Source organism: Mytilus trossulus, chromosome 14, assembly GCF_036588685.1.
Source record: "Mytilus trossulus isolate FHL-02 chromosome 14, PNRI_Mtr1.1.1.hap1, whole genome shotgun sequence".
Lineage (NCBI taxonomy): Eukaryota > Metazoa > Mollusca > Bivalvia > Mytilida > Mytilidae > Mytilus > Mytilus trossulus.
In genome coordinates this window covers 23,319,629-23,341,650 of record NC_086386.1, presented here as the reverse complement: position 1 = coordinate 23,341,650, position 22,022 = coordinate 23,319,629, and the positions used below count along the sequence as shown (strand labels likewise).

Genomic DNA, 22,022 nt, shown 5'->3' with positions numbered 1-22,022 from the left:
GTACCAAGTCAGGATAATGACAGTTGTTGTCTTGATGGTGGATTGAACCTGGTTTTATAGCACTTGACCTCTCACTTGTACGACATTTGCATCAAATTAATAATATTGAAAATGATGTGTGAACAAAACAAACAGACATAATAGGTAAAAATGACATAAATATAAAAGGGAAAAAGGCTAACTCAGGGGGTCACATTCGTGAATAGGGAACGGGATTGTAGTTACTACATAAGGAACATATCCAATATCATCTATATAACAGATATTCCATAATGGTCAACTAACTCTTGATGTCGTCAGTAAAATTTACGAAGTGATGATTTCAGCTTTCCAATGCTTCACTATTGGGAAACTGAAATCATCTCTTTTGTCAGAGAGTTTTTTTTTCAACCGACCCTCAAAGTCAATTTCTAGATATAAATCCTAATCAAGTGGCAAAATCAAGAGCTCAAACACATCAAACGAAGGGAAAACAACTGTCATATTCCTGACTTGGTACAGGCATTTCCTATGTAGAAAATGGTGGATTGAACATGGTTTTATAGCGCTAAACCTCTCACTTGTACGACAGTGTCATCAAATTCTGTTATATTTACAACGATGTGTGAACAAAACAGACATAATAAATAAAATAGTCAAAATATGGGTACAGCAGTCATCAATGTGTTACAATTTTACAAAAAAGCACAAAAGCATCTATCAAATTAAAAACACATTCATCGCGTGTCTGGTGTCAGGAAGAAGTTTTGTTTTTCAATGTTTAAACAAAACAATTTCATAACTACACATGGGGAATGTTGGCATACAGGGTTAAACATTACAAGTACCGGTATGTTAGAATTAATTTCAGAAATAGACTGAGCTTTAAAATTGTTCAGAAGTTCTTTAGAATTTCTAAGAATCATCAAATGGTTAATACCACTACTTGAATAAAATAATGTTTACAAAAATCTTCTCCTCTGAAACAACTGGGACAAATAAAACCAAACTTAGCCTAAATCATCCTTAGGGTATCTAGTTTAAATAATGTATCTGATGACATTGCCAATCAACCTAGATGGCCCCCATGGCTAAAAATAGAACATTGGGGTTAAGTGCAGTTTTTGGCTTATATCTCTGAAACTAAAGCGTTTAGAGCAAACTGGTATGGAGTTAAATGTTCATCAGTTCAAGATCTATCCATCTTGTTTATTCTCAGACAACCACTTGTTTGGTTGCTGCTCCATAATTGGTAATTCTTTAAGGAAATATTGCAGTTTTTAGAGGCTCTAGTTCAATTTTGCTTATGTAATCCCCAATGTCATGAGTATTGAATAGTAAAATATTACGGGAGTTTGTTTCTCAGTTTCAAATTAATTAACTTTTCAAAATACCAGTTTATATTGATATATACGGGATTAATTAATGAATCAAAAGAGCAAAAAAAAATTAAATAAGGTCAATGTATAAAAAAGAAGATGTGGTATTATTTCCAATGAAACAGCTATCCACAAATGACCAAAATGACACAGACATTAACAACTATAGGTCACCGTACGGCCTTCAACAATGAGCAAAGCCCATACTGCATAGTCAGCTATAAAAGGCCCCAATAAGACAATGTAAAACAATTCAAATGAGAAAACTAATTACTTGTTTTCGAGATATTAGCCGTTGAAATTTTGGCGGGAAAATATTCTCTCTTGACTTTTCATAGCTTTATCATTGACAAGTTTAAGTTCCCCAAAACTATTATTCAGGAACTCAATTTTCGGCGTTCCCTTGACACCATTTGTGAGTATGGTTTTGAGAAAACGATGATAGTCTGTCGGAAGTGGACGATAAATGGCTGACCTGTGAGAGCCATTTCTCTTGCATGTTAAAGACACCCTTGTAGATTTCCAAAAAGAGTAGGCTAATGCTGCTACAAGGCAGCACTCTCACCCGCAAAGTGGAAAGGGATTAATATAAGATGCAAAACTTGTTTCCCAATACACTATAAATAAAGATGTTTAAACTAAAAAAATAAAAAAAAATTGGTAAGACTCTTATATATGGCTTATCATTATAAAGAAAAATGGGGGTCAATGGGCAATTTTTTTAAGGCATTCAAATGGATAATACTAGAGAATTCCAAAAATCTGACAGAAATCGCAAAACATGACAAGTGAACTAAGCATTTATTTTGTGAAATTTTATTTTCATCACTATTGACCGGCATATAAAAGTGTCCATCAATAGAAAGGAAGTTACTTGTACCTAGATCAAGTAATGATTCTCCACAATAAATTCACATTGCAGTCACAAAGTTAAAAAAAACATTTGTCTGTTCAAAAGAGGCTGTTGATAAAAAGGGGACTGTCAAAATTCATGTATAAAAAACTCTAACAGCATGTTGATAATGTTCTATAAGAACATGACAAAAAAGATGAACAACAAAACACTGCGAAGAAAACTTTAGACTGAGCAACACAAACCCTACCTTATAATGATATCAACTGCTATGGAAGGAGGTTCATGTTGTTTCACACATTTACATGATGGCATACACATATTTACATGATGGCATACACATATTTACATGATGGCATACACATATTTTACATGATGGCATACACATATTTACATGATGACATACACATATTTACATGATGGCATACACATATTTTACATGATGACATACACATATTTACCTGATGACATACACATATTTACATGATGGCATACACATATTTTACATGATGGCATACACATATTTTACATGATGGCATACACATATTTTACATGATGGCATACACATATTTACATGATGGCATACACATATTTTACATGATGGCATACACATATTTTACATGATGGCATACACATATTTACATGATGGCATACACACATTTACATGATGGCATACACACATTTTACATGATGGCATACACATATTTACATGATGGCATACACATATTTACATGATGGCATACACATATTTACATGATGACATACACATATTTACATGATGGCATACACATATTTACATGATGACATACACACATTTACATGATGGCATACACACATTTACATGATGGCATACACACATTTACATGATGGCATACACATATTTACATGATGGCATACACATATTTACATGATGGCATACACATATTTACATGATGGCATACACATATTTACATGATGGCATACACATATTTACATGATGGCATACACATATTTTACATGATGGCATACACACATTTACATGATGGCATACACATATTTACATGATGGCATACACATATTTACATGATGACATACACATCATTTTTATGATGGCATACACATATTTACATGATGGCATACACATATTTACATGATGGCATACACATATTTACATGATGGCATACACATATTTACATGATGGCATACACATATTTACATGATGGCATACACATATTTTACATGATGGCATACACACATTTACATGATGGCATACACATATTTTACATGATGACATACACACATTTACATGATGGCATACACACATTTACATGATGACATACACACATTTACATGATGGCATACACATATTTACATGATGGCATACACATATTTACATGATGGCATACACATATTTACATGATGGCATACACATATTTACATGATGGCATACACACATTTACATGATGACATACACATATTTTACAGAGGGTGTGGATATTGTATCTGAGAAATCAGTGATGGAAGCCAAATACAAAGATAAACAAGTTGTTTTAACACTGAGTGATGGCAGCCAGGTAAGCCTTCTATTTGTCACTCCTGTTAGCTTACCAAACTTTTAGAATCATTTCGTATGGTTACTGTAAAATACAGCTTATTTTCGTGGATACTTTATTTCACCATTAGTCGTTTCTTTGCTTCACTGCAATTTAATTTACCAAATTTCAAATTCACTTGACACAAGTAGAAAAATCTAGGTTTTATATATTCACGACAATATATATTCATCTTATTTTATAATCATTGCAATATAACCTTTTTGTGCTAATGCGGCTTAAAGCAAACAACAATCAATCAATCTTATTTTATTAGTCGTGAAAATAAATTGCATTCAAAAATTACTTGATGTGATTCAGACCTGTGGTAAATAAAGATGTAATTGTCATTGTATTTTATTAATCATTATAGCATGCATATAAATCTATTTGTATGTATAATTCATTAAGTTTTTCACATGTTTACAAAAAATATATAAAATTTGACCTTAAGACATGAGATAATTATCATCATAGGTCATGTGTGAGAAAAGCAACTGAGTTAAGATGACCAATGATAATCTGTTTATCACTTTTTGACCTGTATGGATGTTGTTAATTTCATTGTTCCCTAATTTTCTAGCGATTATTTATCATATAACTCTTCTGTGCTGAAAATGGAAATTATCAGTCTGACAGTAAGATCAAAGGAAAATTTCATAAAATAGCAATAATATGAAATAATGGTTGATCAGTAAAACGCTGACAACAATGTGTATTGTATAAGATATGTGCTATGAATAAGACATTTATTTTCTATTTGACAGATAAAAGTTGATGATATAGTTGTCACAGTAGGTTTGCAACCTAATGATGATATAGCTAAATCTTCTGAATTAGATATAGACCCTATGAGAGGTGGAGTAATGGCCAATGCTGAATTAGAGGCAAAACCAAACATATGGGTGGTAAGTATAATGGCAAATATGTATGAAAGATCAAATAATTATGCACTGCTTTTATAGTTGGCAAAAAGCGAAAAGGGATAGCTATTATTATTTATAGTATAACTAATCGCCGTATTTGAATATAAAAAATAAGACAACGCGTGACCGAATGACGCATGGATTAAACGAGTGAGCAGCACGAGTTTAATCCATAGTGGCGTTCGGTCACAAGTCCTACGCATTCACAATTTGTTTTTAACCGACGTTATCGACGTCTTGACAACGTCTATTGTTGTGTGACGTCAGAGAGTGAAATAACCACGTTTATTTCACATGTGAAATTATTGGTTTTTATTTAACTGGGAAATCAATGTAATTTATTGCAACCAATATAATAATTATATTAAATGTCAAATGCTATTGAATTTTAAAAGGGCTTTCAACAAAAGTAATGGTTACACGTCTATATGGAAAAATTGATTTCTTCTAAGTTCAAAAAATCAATACATCCAAAGTATGGATGAAGGTATAACTTTATATTTGTAATCAGACCTATTGGAATGGTAAAAAAACCCAAGATTTTAATAGAAATCAGATATCAAGTGATACATCAGTTTCATTTGATAGGGCATTAATTTTCAGTTCCAAGAAATTTCGCATTTCATAAATGATGAGCTTGAATCTGGAATTTTTGGACCTCTATTTATACATTAGAAAAAGAAGCAGGCAATTCTTGAGTAACCTGTTATGTATGTAAAGTAAGGCATATACTATTTTATCAATGATATTTTATTTAAGTTGAACATATAAAACCACTGAATGTTCAATCTGAGAGAGGATAGATATATTGATACATGATATCCTTTATTTCCATTATGAAAAATTTACTCATCTGTCACTTATGATAGAATTAGAGCAAGTGGTGACATTTATAAACAAGCAGGTATATATGTTATCTTATGTTTAAAATTTTAATGCTATTATCTAATGATTGTAAAAAAGTTCATGATTTATATTTCCAGGCAGGTGATGTGGCCAGTTTCTATGACTACAAATATGGCCGATGTCGAGTGGAACATCACAATACTGCTGACTCAATGGGTAAACTGGCTGGTCAAAATATGGCAGGAGCAAGGAAGCTTTATGAGCATAAACCATATTTCTGGTAATTTGGTATTATATATTCAAGTGATTTGAAACATGTTTGTCTGAATGATAAATTTAGATTTATTTCATTTACAAACAAATTAAGTGACCTCAGAGGCTAAGATACCTTTAAAAACTGTTATTACTTAATATTGCTGTATTATTTCAGGTCAGATCTTGGTGGAGAAAGTTACCAGGCTATTGGAGAAGTGGATTCAAGCTTAGAAACATACAGCATATTTACACCCTTAAAAGACAAGTCATTAAAAGAACATTCCTCACAACAAGATGGCACAAAAAACTCAAATAACTCATCTCAGGTATATGATAATTATAAATTCTATATGTGACAAACGATACAGTGTTAAGGGGGCTCGCGAGTATAAATATTTTTTTAAAATTTAATATAGGGTTTCACTATATTTTTTTATAAATGAACTTTATCATATACTTTATAGAAAAGAAAAATAAAAAAAATGGGGTCACTGTTAATCTAGGCTTACAATCTGCCTTCGAAAGAAGCATACATTTTTGTAAGGAGACTTTTTTTCCGTTGAACTAATAGGAGAAATAGAGACAATAAGAAAATAAAAAAGAACATAATTAAAGAAATCTTTTAAATTTTAAAACAGCTTACTTGAAAAATTATAATAAAAAATATAGGTTACCGATGTATTAAAAACAAAAATCAATTTTAATGCAAAAAATGGCAATTTTGCACCTTTGGGAGATAATTTGGAGCTTTTTCAATGATATTAATATTTTAAAAGTCGTCTGGGGCCAAAAAGAATTGTTTTTTGCTGACATTTTTGTACCCTCAAGCTTCCTTAAGGATACTTAGTGGAAGATTTATGATTGGTATGGGTGAAGTAGGTGTGGGGTTGTTGTCGATTAATACACTGCAAATTTAGAAGTGAAACAGGAAGTTGTAAATGGGCTCTATGAAAGCTTTATAGTGCAAGATTGTTGATCTATATTACATTCATTATATAATAAGTTATATTCAAGTACAGTTTGCATCTTTTGAATTTTATTTATTAATTAAAGAAAATTTTACTGTTCATGCTTCATTTTAGTTTCTATTAAAGGAAGCAAAATACTAAAGATAAATGAATATGTTGGGTAAGTAGTCATTGGAGCAATCTTCAATACAACATTATTTAAAGTTAGACATGTTTCTTGTAGATATTATTGCAGTTCTTCAATATATCAATCCCCAAATACAGTTGTTTGTATCATTTTAAGGTCTTAAACCCTTTAACAACCAACTTTAATTCATTTTGTCAACTTTTCCTTTTTCCTACAGACTTCAAACCCTCCAGCTTTAAAATCAACAGAAGATTATCAGGGTGTTGTGTTTTATTACAAAGATAAACAGATTGTTGGTATCGTTCTGTGGAATGTATTTGGTCGAGGAAAAGTATCTACTTGTAGACAAGTGAGTTAAATAAAGTACTGTATCATTGTGACTGAAAATACTGTGATATTAAAATAACTGATCTCAATAGCATGATATACACCTAATGTTATATGGAAATCTGTGTCTGTTGACCATAGAATCTGCACTTGTTTAACTATTGAGGTCATACAACAATAACTTTTCCATTGCGGCATCAGTATTTTTCTCTTATGACATAAAAATTTTACAGGAACAATTGTGATTTCCAGTAATGGAGGAAAAATAATAATAATAAATTCTTTATTTAAAGAGGGTAAACTCAGTTAGTTACAATAAACTAATCTTCCCTGAGGCCCTCACATACAAATTACAATACAATCAAAACAGATATTTACACATAGTTAATTTACAGTCATGTAGTTCAATGTATTGTTATTACCATAAGATATAATGCTGTTAATGAAGTATACATGTAGTCAAAAAAATCAAATGAAAATAATAGTGATAATATTTATTCGATATACTGTTGAAATCTTTGATCCTGGCTATTGCATTGAATTGATGTTGGAGGATAAAGGGAGAATTTCCTTTTTAGACCTAATTTTATTGATCATTTATGGTTGAATATAAAAAAGGAGATTTGGTATGATTGCCAATGAGAGACAACTATCCACCAGAATTCAAATGGATGTAAGCAATTGTGTTACCATGATCTTCAACAATGACGGAAAATGCCATACTGTATAGTCAGTTATAAATGGTCTGACATGAAAGATGTAAAAAATTCAAACAAGACCTAATGACCTACGGTACTTTATTTACACTCAGAAAAAACGACAGAAATAAACAAAGGATGTCCATTTGATGCACGTAAAATCTCTTCACAAAGAAAGTAGTATCGTGGTTGTTGTGGAATTTGGAAGCATTGAGCAATGGAGAAGATAACAAAGCTCGTGGAATACTGACAAAAATGGGTCCTTACTTGGCATAATCTCAAATTAGAATGGAAAGGGTTTAAAAAATTACCTGTTGTAGGAATTTCTAAACTAGATAGAAATGATTATACACAACACTTCTTTGTCCTTTACTCACAATAAACCTTTTCCCTATCGGTCGATTATTACTGGATATAAGACATTTCTTTTAATTTTAAAGTCACAAGACAAGGTCTTAATTGATATCACAGGGCAGAATTGACTGTTGTAAGATGTCAATAGAAGTAGTGCTACAAAACATTTTCTTCAATTGAGCAAACTAACAAATAGCAATGAGTTCTTTCACAATGGTAGAATCATGTATTTCAAATGAAACCGTATATATCAACCTTAATATTTGATAGCATTTTTATTCTGCTTTCTTTTTTTTTGCAGATATTGGAGAAAAGCAAAGAAATAAAGTCAGAAGATCCATATGAACTATCTAAATTATTGTTCCGCTCGTATAAACCATCTAAGCCAAATATAGACAATAAACAAGAAACACCTCAAGACAAATCATAACATAGGGTAGAAATAATAGAACAAATTGTTAAAATCATGTGATATTTAACTTGTTTTTGTAATTTAGAATATTTTCCTTGACAAAAGTATTTTTACTAAGAGAACATTGTCAGGTGTAAGGGCAATAAGGCCTTATTTCGTCTAAATATAAGTGCACATTTAAAAGTCACCATGATAGCATATGTGATTCCAACTTGCCCTAGAAATACTTAAAGGAAACAGTAGTAAGAACAGAAAAAGAAATTTCAGATTGATTAGTAAACCTGGCAACAAATTATGACCAAATTTGTATATGATGTACAGATTCTTGATTTCTTTGTTTTACATCAACTTCCAAGAAAACATTTTTATTGTTATATTATTGGCCATTGAAGAAACAACTTGATATTTAGTGAGATTATGTAAAAAGTGATAATAAAACTACTGTAAATTCAGAAATTATTGTGTGCATATTTTATGTGATTTTGTCATTTTAGACTAAAATTTTATTTATTGTGATATTCAGAACAATCCTGTTTGATTCATATAAATGAGTTTAACTGCGAGTTTTAATTACTTTGATTATAACCCTGTCACATTTTTCACAATAATAAAAACATAACAATTATTTCTGAATTTACAGTAACTGTAAAATTCTGTTGTTTTTTTTACTACACAGATGATTTCAAAATAAAAGAGATATCCACAGGTGATGATTGTTGTCTTGAACACTGTTGAATTGAAATTTCGGATGACTCAAAGTTTTCTTATGGTCCTGACCTCTGTTCCATATAACTATGAATTCAGAAATATTTGTGATTGCTATTATTACTGCAAAAATTAAAAAAAATAATTTACAACTCACATTAAAAAATTTAATGATTTTTATTTGAAAGAAAAATTATTTAGATAAATTTATGTGAGAGTTTGCATTGCTTGTCACTGTTGGACTGACATGTCTCAATAAAAATGTTATACTAACCTTTTGCACATTTTGTTTTTATTTTTTTAAATTCTTCTCTGACACAAAATTGTAGCTTTAGCATTGTATTTCATGTAAATGAACTTTTTGCACTGCAATGTACTTGCACATTTAAAAGTTGCATAATAAAAGGTATATGGTCTACAGTCAACAGTTTTAAATTTATTGAAGTTGAGTGCACAACATTCTTATAATATTGTAGTGAATTGTTCCATTCAGTTTGTTGTGAAAATAGTGCAAGATTTAAACCCCATTATCTTTGGTACATTGTATGTAGCTTACAAAGAAGGTTCATAATTCGACCTTAAATTTGATTTTTTTTTGTCATGCATACTATGGAAGTTGCAGTATGACTGACATGGGTATTATTATGTGGTGGCAGCATCAACTTTATATTTCAGAAGGAAGAATACCTGGATGCTTCATATCTTGTATGCAATAACCATTTGTTATAAAGTGTCTATCTGTCATTTGACCTATGTCCTTGACCTCATTTTCATGGTTTAGCAACTGCTTGAAAGTTAAGTTTCTTTCTCACTTATTATTAGTAATAGAAAACCGTATTTGATATGTTGATTCCTTGCTACATCTACATGTCTGTCAGACCAGGTTCACCTGACCTCATTTCATGAATCTTTGATCAAGGTGAAAATAATATGGTTAAGTCTTTTCTCAAAAACATGGTAGAGGTCAACTATTTGTGGGGTATGGTATAACTGTAATGGTTACATGTACATTTCAGTCTGGCAGGTTTCATCTACATGTAACCTTGACCTCATTTTCATAGTTTATTGGTCAATGTTAAGTTTTTGATTTTTGTATATAAAAAGATGGTATGATTGCCAATGAGATAACTATTCTCAAGAGACCAAATGACACAGAAATATAATGGAATGATATGTTTTTCAAGTACTAGAAGCAATAGGTCAAATAAAGTTGGTGTAGGGAGGATTTTTAGGTGTACATGTCTGTCTTGCAGTAACTGACCTTGACCTCATTTCATGGTTTATTGGTCAATGTTAATTTTGTGTGTGTTGGTCTGTTTTAAAAGTATTATTAACAATACCGTTAGTATAATTACATTTAGTACCGTATATGGAATGATTGTAAGTTGTAAATAAAATTGAGAATGGAAATGGGGAATGTGTCAAAGCGACAACAACCCAACCAAAGAGCAGACAACAGCCAAAGGTGTATGTCTGTCTTGCAGGTATCACCTGACCCTGACCTTATTTTCATGGTTCCTATGTCAATGTTAAGATTATTTTTTTCATGCCCCATTATGTTTTTCGGTCTGTGCCTCCATAATTCCGGTTTTTTGGTCAAGGTAGTATTTCATAAAGTTTAAAGTCCAATCAACTCCAAACTTAGAACATATTTTCCCTATGATATGATCTTTTATTTTTAATACCAAATTAGAGTTTTCACCCTAATTTCACAGTCCAATGAATATAGAAAATTCTTATTGGTGACCTATGTTTTTTATTTGCTCATCCTTTGAAGCTATATTTCAGCTTTTTATATTACAGTTTTGAACCAAGTGTCATAGAGCTTTATTTTGATATTCTGATAAAATATGTCAACACCTCTATTTTCCCTATCATTTCATTGAAAAATGGTCCCTTTTACATACCTGTTTAAAAGTAAAATTTTTAGCTTAAATGGTCTGTGACCCCCTATTTTTTTCGACCGATTTGATTTACTTTCTGTGGAGAATAAAATAACAAAAAATATGGCACTTCTGATAGAAACTTCGAATAGGCCCAAGCCACCTTAACTGAACCCTTATCTTTGAGACTTTCAACATGAAATCAATTGTCAGTAAAGCAGGTAAGACATTCCAGCCTGAACACTCATGTTTTTATCAGGGTTTTTAAATTTTAATAGTGTTGTATGTGCTTTCGCTGCTTGCTTAATGAAGAAGCAGCAAATACCAATTGTTCAGTCTTTGGTTTGACCCATCCTGAGATAAGCACAGTACCATGAGACAACAGAGATGTTTAAATTGGGCTTTGAACAAGCTTTCAGTTACTGATCACTCTTGGATGGAAACTTTGTGTCTTTCATCACTTTTGTTTTTATAGCTTAGTACTGATATGATGATTCAAATCCCTTTCAACATCTGTTTTACTGTAACACCCCTATCATGACTGTGCAAGGTTGAGGGGAGGATTTGAAGCTATAAAAAAATCTGGCACATTTTCTCTGACACTTATTCCCCCTGTAGTCCTGTGGTTCTCCTGCTTGTCATTGATTGATGGTCGTCATAAATGTTTCTAATTTTTTTGGTTTGAGTATACATTTACTTTTGAATGGTTTCACTTTTTGAAATAGTCACTTTACTACATCACACAACAACAATCAATCAATATCATTTGAATAGAGATTTTTCATACTACAAATGTACTGACTTTTGGCTCCGTATAGAATTTTTGAACAGGTTACATGTACCTTCTCTGTGGTAGGAAAATATAAATCCAGAATTTTGAGAAAAGTAAGTTAAATTCTTTTGTTTCACATTTTGTTAATATAAGGTCATACAAGTCATTTATAGCTTACTATCCAGTATAGGTCTTGATCATTGCTGATTTCAGTATGGTGATCTTTGATCTTTTTGGATATTACAACTGTACAAAAACTTAATACATGTACAAGATTAATATAAAAATACCCATTTTATGACAACTTTATCACTTAAATTAACCAACAAAAGTTGTTCCAGAACAAATACAACTGTACATAGACTCATAGATGAGATTACAGATAACGATTCTATAAAAGCATGAAAAGCAAACCTTTGATCAACTTGCTTGCTACGTTTGTTTGGATGTTTGTAAACAACAGGTAGGTAGTCTGTTTACTAACTTCTGGAATTTAATTGGAGAATAAACATTAAATTCATTTCTTCGTCTATTTTGTTGTCCAATCAAATCCCAGTATACATAAAACAGTCAGAAACTCTGCCTACCTATTGTTTACAAACATCAATGCAAAGACAGCAAGGGTGTTGATCAAAGGTTTACTTTGCATGCTTTTATAGAACGGGTGTAACATGAGATTATTGGTTAATTTTCATTAAATGCAAGGAATGTCAAATGACCTCCAAAAACTAATAATGTGTGATGAACAACCCTTTTATTCACCAATAAATAACCCTTTGAGCCTCTATATTTTAACACAAGTTTATATCTCCCATCAAAATGATGTCACTGACATTGGTATACAAAATGACAACCACCAGGATAGAATTCTGTGGGGGGGAAAGTATTTCAAATCCACCAGGTGCAAATGACTGAGAGTGAAGCTAGTGTCAAATTTCTTAACAATTCATAAACCAAGACAAGATCATTCAGGTACAAGAATGTGCCCATAGTACATGGATGCAGCACTCGCACTATCATTTTGTATGTTCAGAGGACCATGAAATTGGACATTCAAATTAGTAGATCATACCATAGCCTATTTATCAAAAGCTACCTTGACCAAAAACTTCAACCTGAAGCCTTAAAGACGGAAGACTGTACTATCTCGTAGGTGGGGCATAAAAATAACTTAACTACAAAATATAAACAATTTTCTTGGTCACACTTTATTACCAAAGAAACTTAAGATTTTGAAAATTTTGTCCTTAACACAATAACATTGTTTCTGTCTTTATTTAATCATCGCTAACAACTTCTACTGGTGGTATATCTGGTGTATCCCAATCCACTTCCACTGTTCTGTGATCTGGATAGGACAATGTTTCACGGGTTACAGGCTCAGATAACATCTGGAAAAATAAAAACAGTAAGTTATGCTAATGGATTAGTATGAATCAACATTTGAAAGTCTATTAAATGTATACTTAACATATGAAAGAAGAAAATTTCATGTTCCATCAAATTGAGAAAGGAAATGGTGAATATGTCAAAGCGACACAACCACCCGACCATAGAGCAGACAACAGCCGAAGGCAACCAATGGGTCTTCAATGTAGCGAGAATTCTCGTACCAGTAGGTGTCCTTCAGCTGGCCCCTAAAAATATGCATAATAGTACAGTGATAATGGACGTCATACTAAACTCCGAATTATACACAAGAAACTAAAATTTAAAATCATACAAGACTAACAAAGACCAGAGGCTCCTGACTTGGGACAGGCGCAAAATTGCGGCGGGGTTAAGCATGTTTATGAGATCTCAACCCTCCCCCTATACCTCTAGCCATTGTAGAAAAGTAAAAGAATAACAATACGCACATTAAAATTCAGTTCAAGAGAAGTCCGAGTGCAATGCCAAAAGATGTAACAAAAGAAAATAAATAAAATGACAATAATACATAAATAACAACAGACTACTAGCAGTTAACTGACATGCCAGCTCCAGACCTCAATTAAACTGATTGAAAGATTATGTCTTCATCATATGAATATCAGACACAATCCCTCCCGTTAGGGGTTTAGTATCATACTATCATAAAATATATGAGAACATAACCCCTGTCATGCAAACAACTGTTTTTTAGAAATAAATGTGTTTAGTTAAGATGTACATATTTAGAAAAAAAAATGGATCTTGAAAATTTTGCTAAAGAAATGTTTGTGTTTCAAAGTCGTGGAAATGGCAAAATAAAAATCTTCTACAATTCCATAACAACAACTGCATTCTATATGTATATGCATTTTATTTTCAAACATGCGGTAAAGTTTCAATGATCTGGGTTGATCCCTGATAAGCGAAATAGGCTGCTTGCCAATTCCAGTATTTGACCCTGTAATTAGAGATCCCTTTTGTAGTTGCCTCCCTTATGAGGGACATTAATTTTATTTACAATAGAGAGCTAGCAGAAAGAGCAAATTTACCTGTACTTTATGTGAGTAATCTTTAAGGGTTTTAAATCTTATAATTACATTAATTTGTTGTTCAGCTAAATACTTTTAAAATTAGAATTTATTTTTTACAAAAAATTAGTTAAACCGACAATACTTCACTTTCAATTCATCTTGCTTTGCATTGTAAAATGCCAATTTTGTCCAGTATGGAACCAGTCGACAAAGGTTTGTATAAAAGATTGACAAAGAGAAGCAATTTGTTTAAAAAGTGTGTAATAACAGAATCAAATCAGTAATAGGCAAATGGACTAGTTGTAGACAATATAGTTATCAGTCTTTTTATCAAACCTCTCACCTCTCCCGTATTCTGATGTGTTGCATGATACACATTGTACAAACAGTAAGTGAGAGGTTTGATTATTATCAGACTGGTACAGTTCATAGTTCTTTAAACTTCAGTCTTATATCAGATATAATTAGTTTTTTCATCATCACACCTACATGACCTACATGTACGCAACAGTCCTGCAAGTGTGTTGAAAGTTTTACCTACCACATAATGGATAAGGACAAATGCCAGAACATTTCCTAATAGCATCATGTTTTGTTTTCTTGATTTAGCTTGATATCCCTCCTGCCAGGATCCTGTAGGCTGAGGTAAATCATCCATTGTGGTCTTTGTTATTACAGCTATTTCTCTTTCAGACATGTGACCACCCATATTTCTGACAGATTGTCTCCCTAAAAATATATTGAAAATATCACATGGTTAATTTTGAACTAGGAAAAAAGTGTTCTCAAAGATTTAAGAAGATTAGAAATAAAACATGAAGAATAACTTGTCATGAGTAATTTCCCCCCTATTGGCCTTTGTCATACCTTTCTTAATTCATAAGATTTTTGTTATAAATTAATAATTTTCAGCAAAAGAGTAGTTCTCTCAAAAGTAGATTCAACGACACTGTATAGTTTCCCTTCCACAACATTAAGGATATGTGAGACTGCATGCTAACATCAGTAAAATTATATATCATATGTGTATTTATTCTTTGCACAATCAGAGAAAATTTTTAAATACAGTCAGTGGTATTTACTTGTACAAGTAATTTTTATTTACTTGAAGAAGTAAAAAAAAATATACTTATATAAGTAAATTTAAAACATAATGAATTTTTATTTAAACATGTGTGAAGGAATTGCTTATCCTAAGAACATGTGGTTGACCTAAGGAATTACTTCTTTAGCTCATTCAGTTACATTGTAAATGCGCTGAATCACAGAGGTCCAGGGTTCGCATCCCAGTGGAGACAAAGATGACTTTGTAAGATGAATCATGCTCTCCAGTTACACATGTTAAATGAGATTTTATTTTCCAACCATGCAGAATAACTAATCAAGGAATTCATAAAGAGAAAAATATTCAACTAGTGACCGATAAACACATCAATTCACAAATCCATGTAGCAAAAAACAAAAACAAAAAATTAAAAAAAAAAAGAAAAAAAATTAAAAAAAAAAAAATTAAAAAAAAAAAAAAAAAAAAATTGTAAAAATTGATAATAAAAATATAACAAATATATACAAAAATATGGAATACATATATGTTAAACTATATTTATAAATACATAAATTTGAAAAATTACACCAGGCATGCGCCGGAAAGTAAACATCAGTATGTTGATGGTTTTCTGAAACTAAAGAAGAAGAAGAGCACATGAGTAAATTATCAGCGTTGTTCGGTCACTTAGTAGTTGAATATTTTTCAATATTTGAATGCTCTGAATAGTTATTCATTTTATTACATTGGCAAATGTTTTTTTTTAAGAAATTAATGTAAAACATGCAAGGAACTATATATTTTTTTTCTACACATTCATAATTTGTTTTGATCCGACGTTATTGTCATCTTGACATTGTTCTCCATTGATATTTCAAATGGCATCCTGGTTATCAAAATTGTAGAGAAAAATATTCAATGAGTGACTGAAAACATTAATTCATCAGTGCGCGTAGAGCATAAGTTAATTATTATTGTTGTGTGACGACTTAGAGAGTGAAATAACCAAGCAATTGCATTCATTACACAATAAAATTTATCATTCATGTGACAAGGTGATAAAAATCGTATTTTCATGATCCTAGCTAAAAAATGTAATTATAAGTATTGAATGCCTTTTTGTAACTTCATATGGTTGTAAATGCATTGACGGTGCACACATTTTTAGAATGAAGCGCTTCATACAAAATGTACTTTGGTCAATGCTTTTACATCCCAATGAAGTTACACAAAGAAGCATTCAATTCTTAAAAAAATAATCTTATTAATGGAACTGTTTGTTTCATTGGACGTCTATGTGATAAAAGCCGGCATGTGCCATTTATAAAAATATTTTTTTATACAAAGTAAACTAACCTTCATCTGTTTATCTCAAAAATTCATTCAAATAGGATACAAATCTACAATTTACCGATAGTAAAGTTAATTTCACCTGCCATTAAACTAACTTAAATAAATTAAAATTACCAAGAGCATTTTTAATTGCTAGTCTTGAGACGGGAAGCAGTCTTGTAAGCATTTTGAAGGACAAGTTGGTCTGCAATGGCTGCTTATTTCGGCCCTCTCTAGAGTTTATGTAAAAGGTTGAACCAGATACGTTTAGAGCTAGGATTGCAAACAAATCTTCAATACGCAAGGAACCAGTTTAAAATGTAAACAGGAAATGGATCGATTAGAATGGAGCGAAAGCGATATTTTTGATAAGCCTGGTGAAAGTTTTGTCTGTCAGCAAGCTGTTGTTTCACTTTATGATGGAGAAGATAAAGTATGCACCAATAAAATACTTTACTATTTCTTTTCATCTCCATTTCAAGAATAAAAAAATTACCTTAAAAATAAGGGAGATAATCAATATAAAAAAAGTACAGTAAAAAAGTCTGAAGTTCTAGATCTTCATTATAACACATTAAATTCTTACAAATTGGCATAGGAAAGAGGATATCAAAGTGTACAATCAATATCATATATCACGAAGTACAACACTCTTCACAAATAGTTGCTTTACAATCGTCAAAAAATATTGCGCGTTGACGTTTCCAGAGACATATAAAACATATATCGTTGTGTCATATATATTTCGTATGTCATATGTTTTTGTATCAACCACATTCCGTCGGTTTCAACTGCATATGCGTACATTGTGCCGTGTTTTTCGGTTTCTATATTTAGAACATCAACAATACAACTTGACAAATTTAAAACATATTCAATGTCCCTTTTTAAAGACGTTAGAACAAATTTAATAAAACTGACCTATTTAGCCATTCTTATTCAATGTAAAAAATATGCATCACTAGAATAGTTGTGTAAAAATTCTGAAGGGTTAAAATATAAAAGTCCAGATATGTTTTTTGACTGACAGACACCTGATCTTCGGCTCTCCCTTGACACCATTTACGAGTATGGTCTTGAGGAAGGGGACGATAAATGGCTGACCCGTCTTAAGAGAGAGCCATATCTCTTGCACGTTAAAGACAACCTTGTAGATTTCGAAAAAGAGTAGGCTAATGCCGCTACAAGGCAGCACTCGCACCTGCAAAGTCGAAAGGGATTAATATAAGTTGCAAAACTTGTTTCCCAATCCACTATAAACAAATATGTTTAAACTTACCTGATCTGCAAGACATGCAACTGTCATTTTTTTTTTTTTGCCGTTTTAATTACAAACCAGCGAGTTAAAATGAAGGTTCATGTGGACCCTATGGCTAAAATGGCTGTATTTTCACCTCAAAATGTTCTCTGAGTACAGGCAAACCTGTGCATCTGGAAAAGTTTTAAGGCATAGCATGCCCTAGATAAATATAATTCAAATGCATTGTATGATTTAAAAAATTCATAACTTACATGTAACTGGATTTTGCCGTACACTTTTTTTCGTCTCTGCAGAAGAGGATAAAATTAACAAACAGTTGAATTTACCTTGATATGGTCCACTCAGGTACACAGTTTAAATACCCAATTATTGTCAGGTATCCATTGTCCATGTAAAATAAAAATGCTCACTTTAATTTTTACCTGTGGGGAAGTTCTCAAACCTGTTTCCCAACTTAGTTTATTTTGGCACCTTCTGGAGGAATGAAAAAAAGTGCACGGCAAAATCCTGGTAAGTTTTTATTTTTCTAAAACATAAAACATACTTAAAAAATTCTTTTATCTAGGGCATGCTATGCCTGATTTTTTTTACAGATGTGCTGGGTACTCAGAGTAAATTTTGAGGTGAAAATACGGCCATTTTAGTCATAGGGTCCACATGAACCTTAACAGGGTTCTTATATAAAATGGTTGTTCATACATTCTTTTTATACATCCTTGATACATGAAGATGAATACAGTCTTAACTTTTTATATGTAATCCTAAATTTTGAAAGTTGAATTTTATTTAAGAAAAAAATTACATTTTTTGTACAAACCAGATTGCTTATCTGAAATTAATCAAAATCTAAACAATTTCAGCACATGAAACACCAACTTAAACTTTAGTAGTAATTTTTAGTACTGAAAAGTATTAAATATCTTTTTTATGATTCAAGCGATCACCAGAACCTCGACTTTAGAAAATATTCATTTCTGGATTTTATAGTCCTTTCCTGTCCATGTACTGATCCAATTTTTATTTCATATGAAAACATATTACGCCGTTTTTTGACATAAAAAAAATCGCAAAGTAATCGAAAACAGTCAAAATCGTAGAAGGCCTTGACAAATAAACTAAATACCTAAAATCAATCTACATGACATGCTTTTTTCATCGTATATTGCTATCACGTTGGCGGCGTCGTCGTCCGAATACTTTTAGTTTTCAAACTCTAACTTTAGAAAAAGTGAATAGAAATCTATGAAATTTTAACACAAGGTTTATGACCACAAAAGAAAGTTTGGGATTGATTTTGGGAGTTTTGGTTCCAACAGTTTAAGAATTAGGGGCCAAAAAAGGGCCCAAATAAGCATTATTCTTGGTTTTCGCACAATTACTTTAGTTTAAGTAAATAGAAATCTATGAAATTTTAACACAAGGTTTATAACCACAAAAGGAAGGTTGGTATTGATTTTGGGAGTTTAGGTCCCAACAGTTTAGGAATAAGGGGCCAAAAAGGGACCCAAATAAGCATTTTTCTTGGTTTTCGCACCATAACTTTAGTATCAGTAAATAGAAATCTATGAAATTTAAAGACAAGGTTTATGACCATAAAAGGAAGGTTGGAATTGATTTTGGGAGTTTTGGTCCCAACATTTTAGGAATAAGAGACCAAAAGGGTCCAAAATTAAACTTTGTTTGATTTCATCAAAAATTGAATAATTGGGGTTCTTTGATATGCTGAATCTAGATTTTATATTATTGGCCCAGTTTTCAAGTTGGTCCAAAATTAAACTTTTTTGATTTCATCAAAAATTGAATAAATGGGGTTCTTTGATATGCCAAATCTTACTGTGTATGTAGATTCTTAATTTTTGGCCCTGTTTTCAAATTGGTATACATTAAAGTCCAAAGGGTCCAAAATTAAACTTAGTTTGATTTTAACAAAAATTGAATTCTTGGGGTTCTTTGATATGCTGAATCCAAACATGTACCTAGATTCTTGATTATGGGCCCAGTTTTCAAGTTGGTCCAAATCAGGATCCAAAATTATTATATTAAGTATTGTGCAATAGCAAGAAATTTTCAATTGCACAGTACTCAGCAATAACAAGAAATCTTCAATTTCACAGTATTGTGCAATAGAAAGAAATTTTCAATTGCACAGTATTGCGCAATAGCAAGAAATCTTCGATTGCACAGTATTGTGCAATAGCAAGTATTTTCAATTGCACAGTATTGCGCAATAGCAAGAAATATCTAATTGCACAATTTCAATTGGAGTTATCTTTCTTTGTCCAGAATAGTAGTTGAATCAACTGAAATCATTGTTTTATACAATATACAATGTATATTCACTTTTACTACCAACTGATAAATTAAAACAATCTTTACCATTCAGTGATAACAAGCACTTTTTTTACATCTTAATATTTTATGATGTATTTAAATGAGTAATTATTGTTGCAAACTCCATTAGAAATTTGAATTAGATTGGTTTTGGAATAAAGGAAAAGGGGATGTGAAAAAAAAATTGAGGGGGGGGGGTCAATTTTTCTCATTTGAAATTTCATAAATAAAAAGAAAATTTCTTCAAACATTTTTTTGAGAGGATTAATATTCAACAGCATAGTGAATTGCTCAAAGGCAAAACAAAAATTTTAAGTTCATTAGACCACATTCATTCTGTGTCCGAAACCTATGCTGTGTCAACTATTTAATCACAATCTAAATTTAGAGCTGAATCCAGCTTGAATGTTGTGTCCGTACTTGCCCCAACCGTTCAGGGTTCAACCTCTGCGGTCGTATAAAGCTGCTCCCTGCGGAGCATCTGGTTAAATTTTAGTAAACACCTGAATAAAAACTCTAGAGTGAAAACCGTAAGCAGGGAAAATTGTTAATAGTACGAAAACACATTACACGATGATAATGTATGTATTATATGTCTCTGACGTTTCTAATAAAGTAATAACTAATATTATAGAATTAAACGCTCTTTTATAGGAATTTATTGGTGTATAAACTCAACCAATTCGCTCTCAAACAAATAAATTTTGGACTTTTATGATAAAACGCTTGTGAGGGACTTGGTCCAGTTTATACACCAATAAATTCCTTAAAAAAGGTGTTTAATCCTTATAATTCTTTAAAATTGGAGATTGGGAATAAATATTTCCACACTCCTTACCTCTATCACACATAAATTGTATATTTGTGTCCTTGAATAGGCCTAGCACATGAATATATTTGTTGGTTAATGCAAAAATACGTACTCAACATGCTCAATGAAATTTTCTGTCTGATAAAAAGTATACTGCAAAAACTTACTATTATTCAAACGAATGTTTTGTATTTTATTTTACAATTAACGTAAATTTGGTAACATGGGTTATATTATCGCTGTCATCTAGTTTACATTGGTTACTAAAAGAAGTTTGGTCAATGTTGTCTATCGAAAAAATAACCATCGTCAGGATCAATTACGGAAAGTTCTTTTGACCAATCATATCAACGTATTACCTATAAGCAAATCATACAAGAATTATCAATATTTGACATCATATTTAAAAAGTTTATTCCAATCTCTTGTCAGACGGAGGATTTCGAAAAGTTTCAGCCTTGAAACTGTTCAGCCTTTTAAATTCATAAACCAGTCCGGCCTTGGTAGTTTAGGTCCATTAAGATTATACTTTTGTCCTAAATGATCTACCAATGGTTTGAATACAAAAATAAAACGTCTCAGTAAGATGCTATTTCTGTCAGTCTGTATACATGGTATATGTGATATAGATTTTTTTTAGTAAAGACAAACTTGTATGATGCAGAATACGAAAAAATTTACAGTGGACATTTTGGGCCTTTAATATCTATGTCGATTATTGATTTGGGGATGCTCGGCGGCCA

The 22,022-nt window shown here is 31.5% G+C and overlaps 3 protein-coding genes across 4 annotated transcripts in view; 2 read left to right on the top strand and 1 right to left on the bottom strand.

Moving 5' to 3' along the window:
• LOC134697330 (apoptosis-inducing factor 1, mitochondrial-like) overlaps positions 1-9,678 on the top strand; it is a 39,213-nt gene extending 29,535 nt beyond the window's left edge. For both annotated transcript variants that reach the window (XM_063559537.1, XM_063559536.1), the window contains exons 12-17: positions 3,676-3,764; positions 4,550-4,690; positions 5,692-5,834; positions 5,985-6,135; positions 7,122-7,253; positions 8,585-9,678. In XM_063559537.1, the coding sequence (XP_063415607.1) occupies positions 3,676-3,764; positions 4,550-4,690; positions 5,692-5,834; positions 5,985-6,135; positions 7,122-7,253; positions 8,585-8,713 (785 nt within the window). In that variant the 3' untranslated portion in view covers positions 8,714-9,678. The remainder of the gene's footprint in view (positions 1-3,675; positions 3,765-4,549; positions 4,691-5,691; positions 5,835-5,984; positions 6,136-7,121; positions 7,254-8,584) is intronic.
• Positions 9,679-13,238: 3,560 nt separating this feature from the next.
• LOC134697189 (uncharacterized) lies at positions 13,239-17,189 on the bottom strand (the record flags this gene model as incomplete). The annotated part of the gene is made up of 3 exons (XM_063559281.1): positions 13,239-13,446; positions 15,041-15,228; positions 17,012-17,189. Coding segments are annotated over 3 exons (480 nt in total), but the record flags the coding sequence as incomplete, so codon positions are not given.
• The window catches only part of LOC134697188 (vacuolar protein-sorting-associated protein 36-like), a 26,143-nt gene continuing 21,276 nt past the window's right edge, over positions 17,156-22,022 (top strand). The window contains exon 1 of the mRNA XM_063559280.1: positions 17,156-17,309. Coding sequence (XP_063415350.1) covers positions 17,208-17,309 — 102 coding nt within the window. The 5' untranslated portion in view covers positions 17,156-17,207. The remainder of the gene's footprint in view (positions 17,310-22,022) is intronic.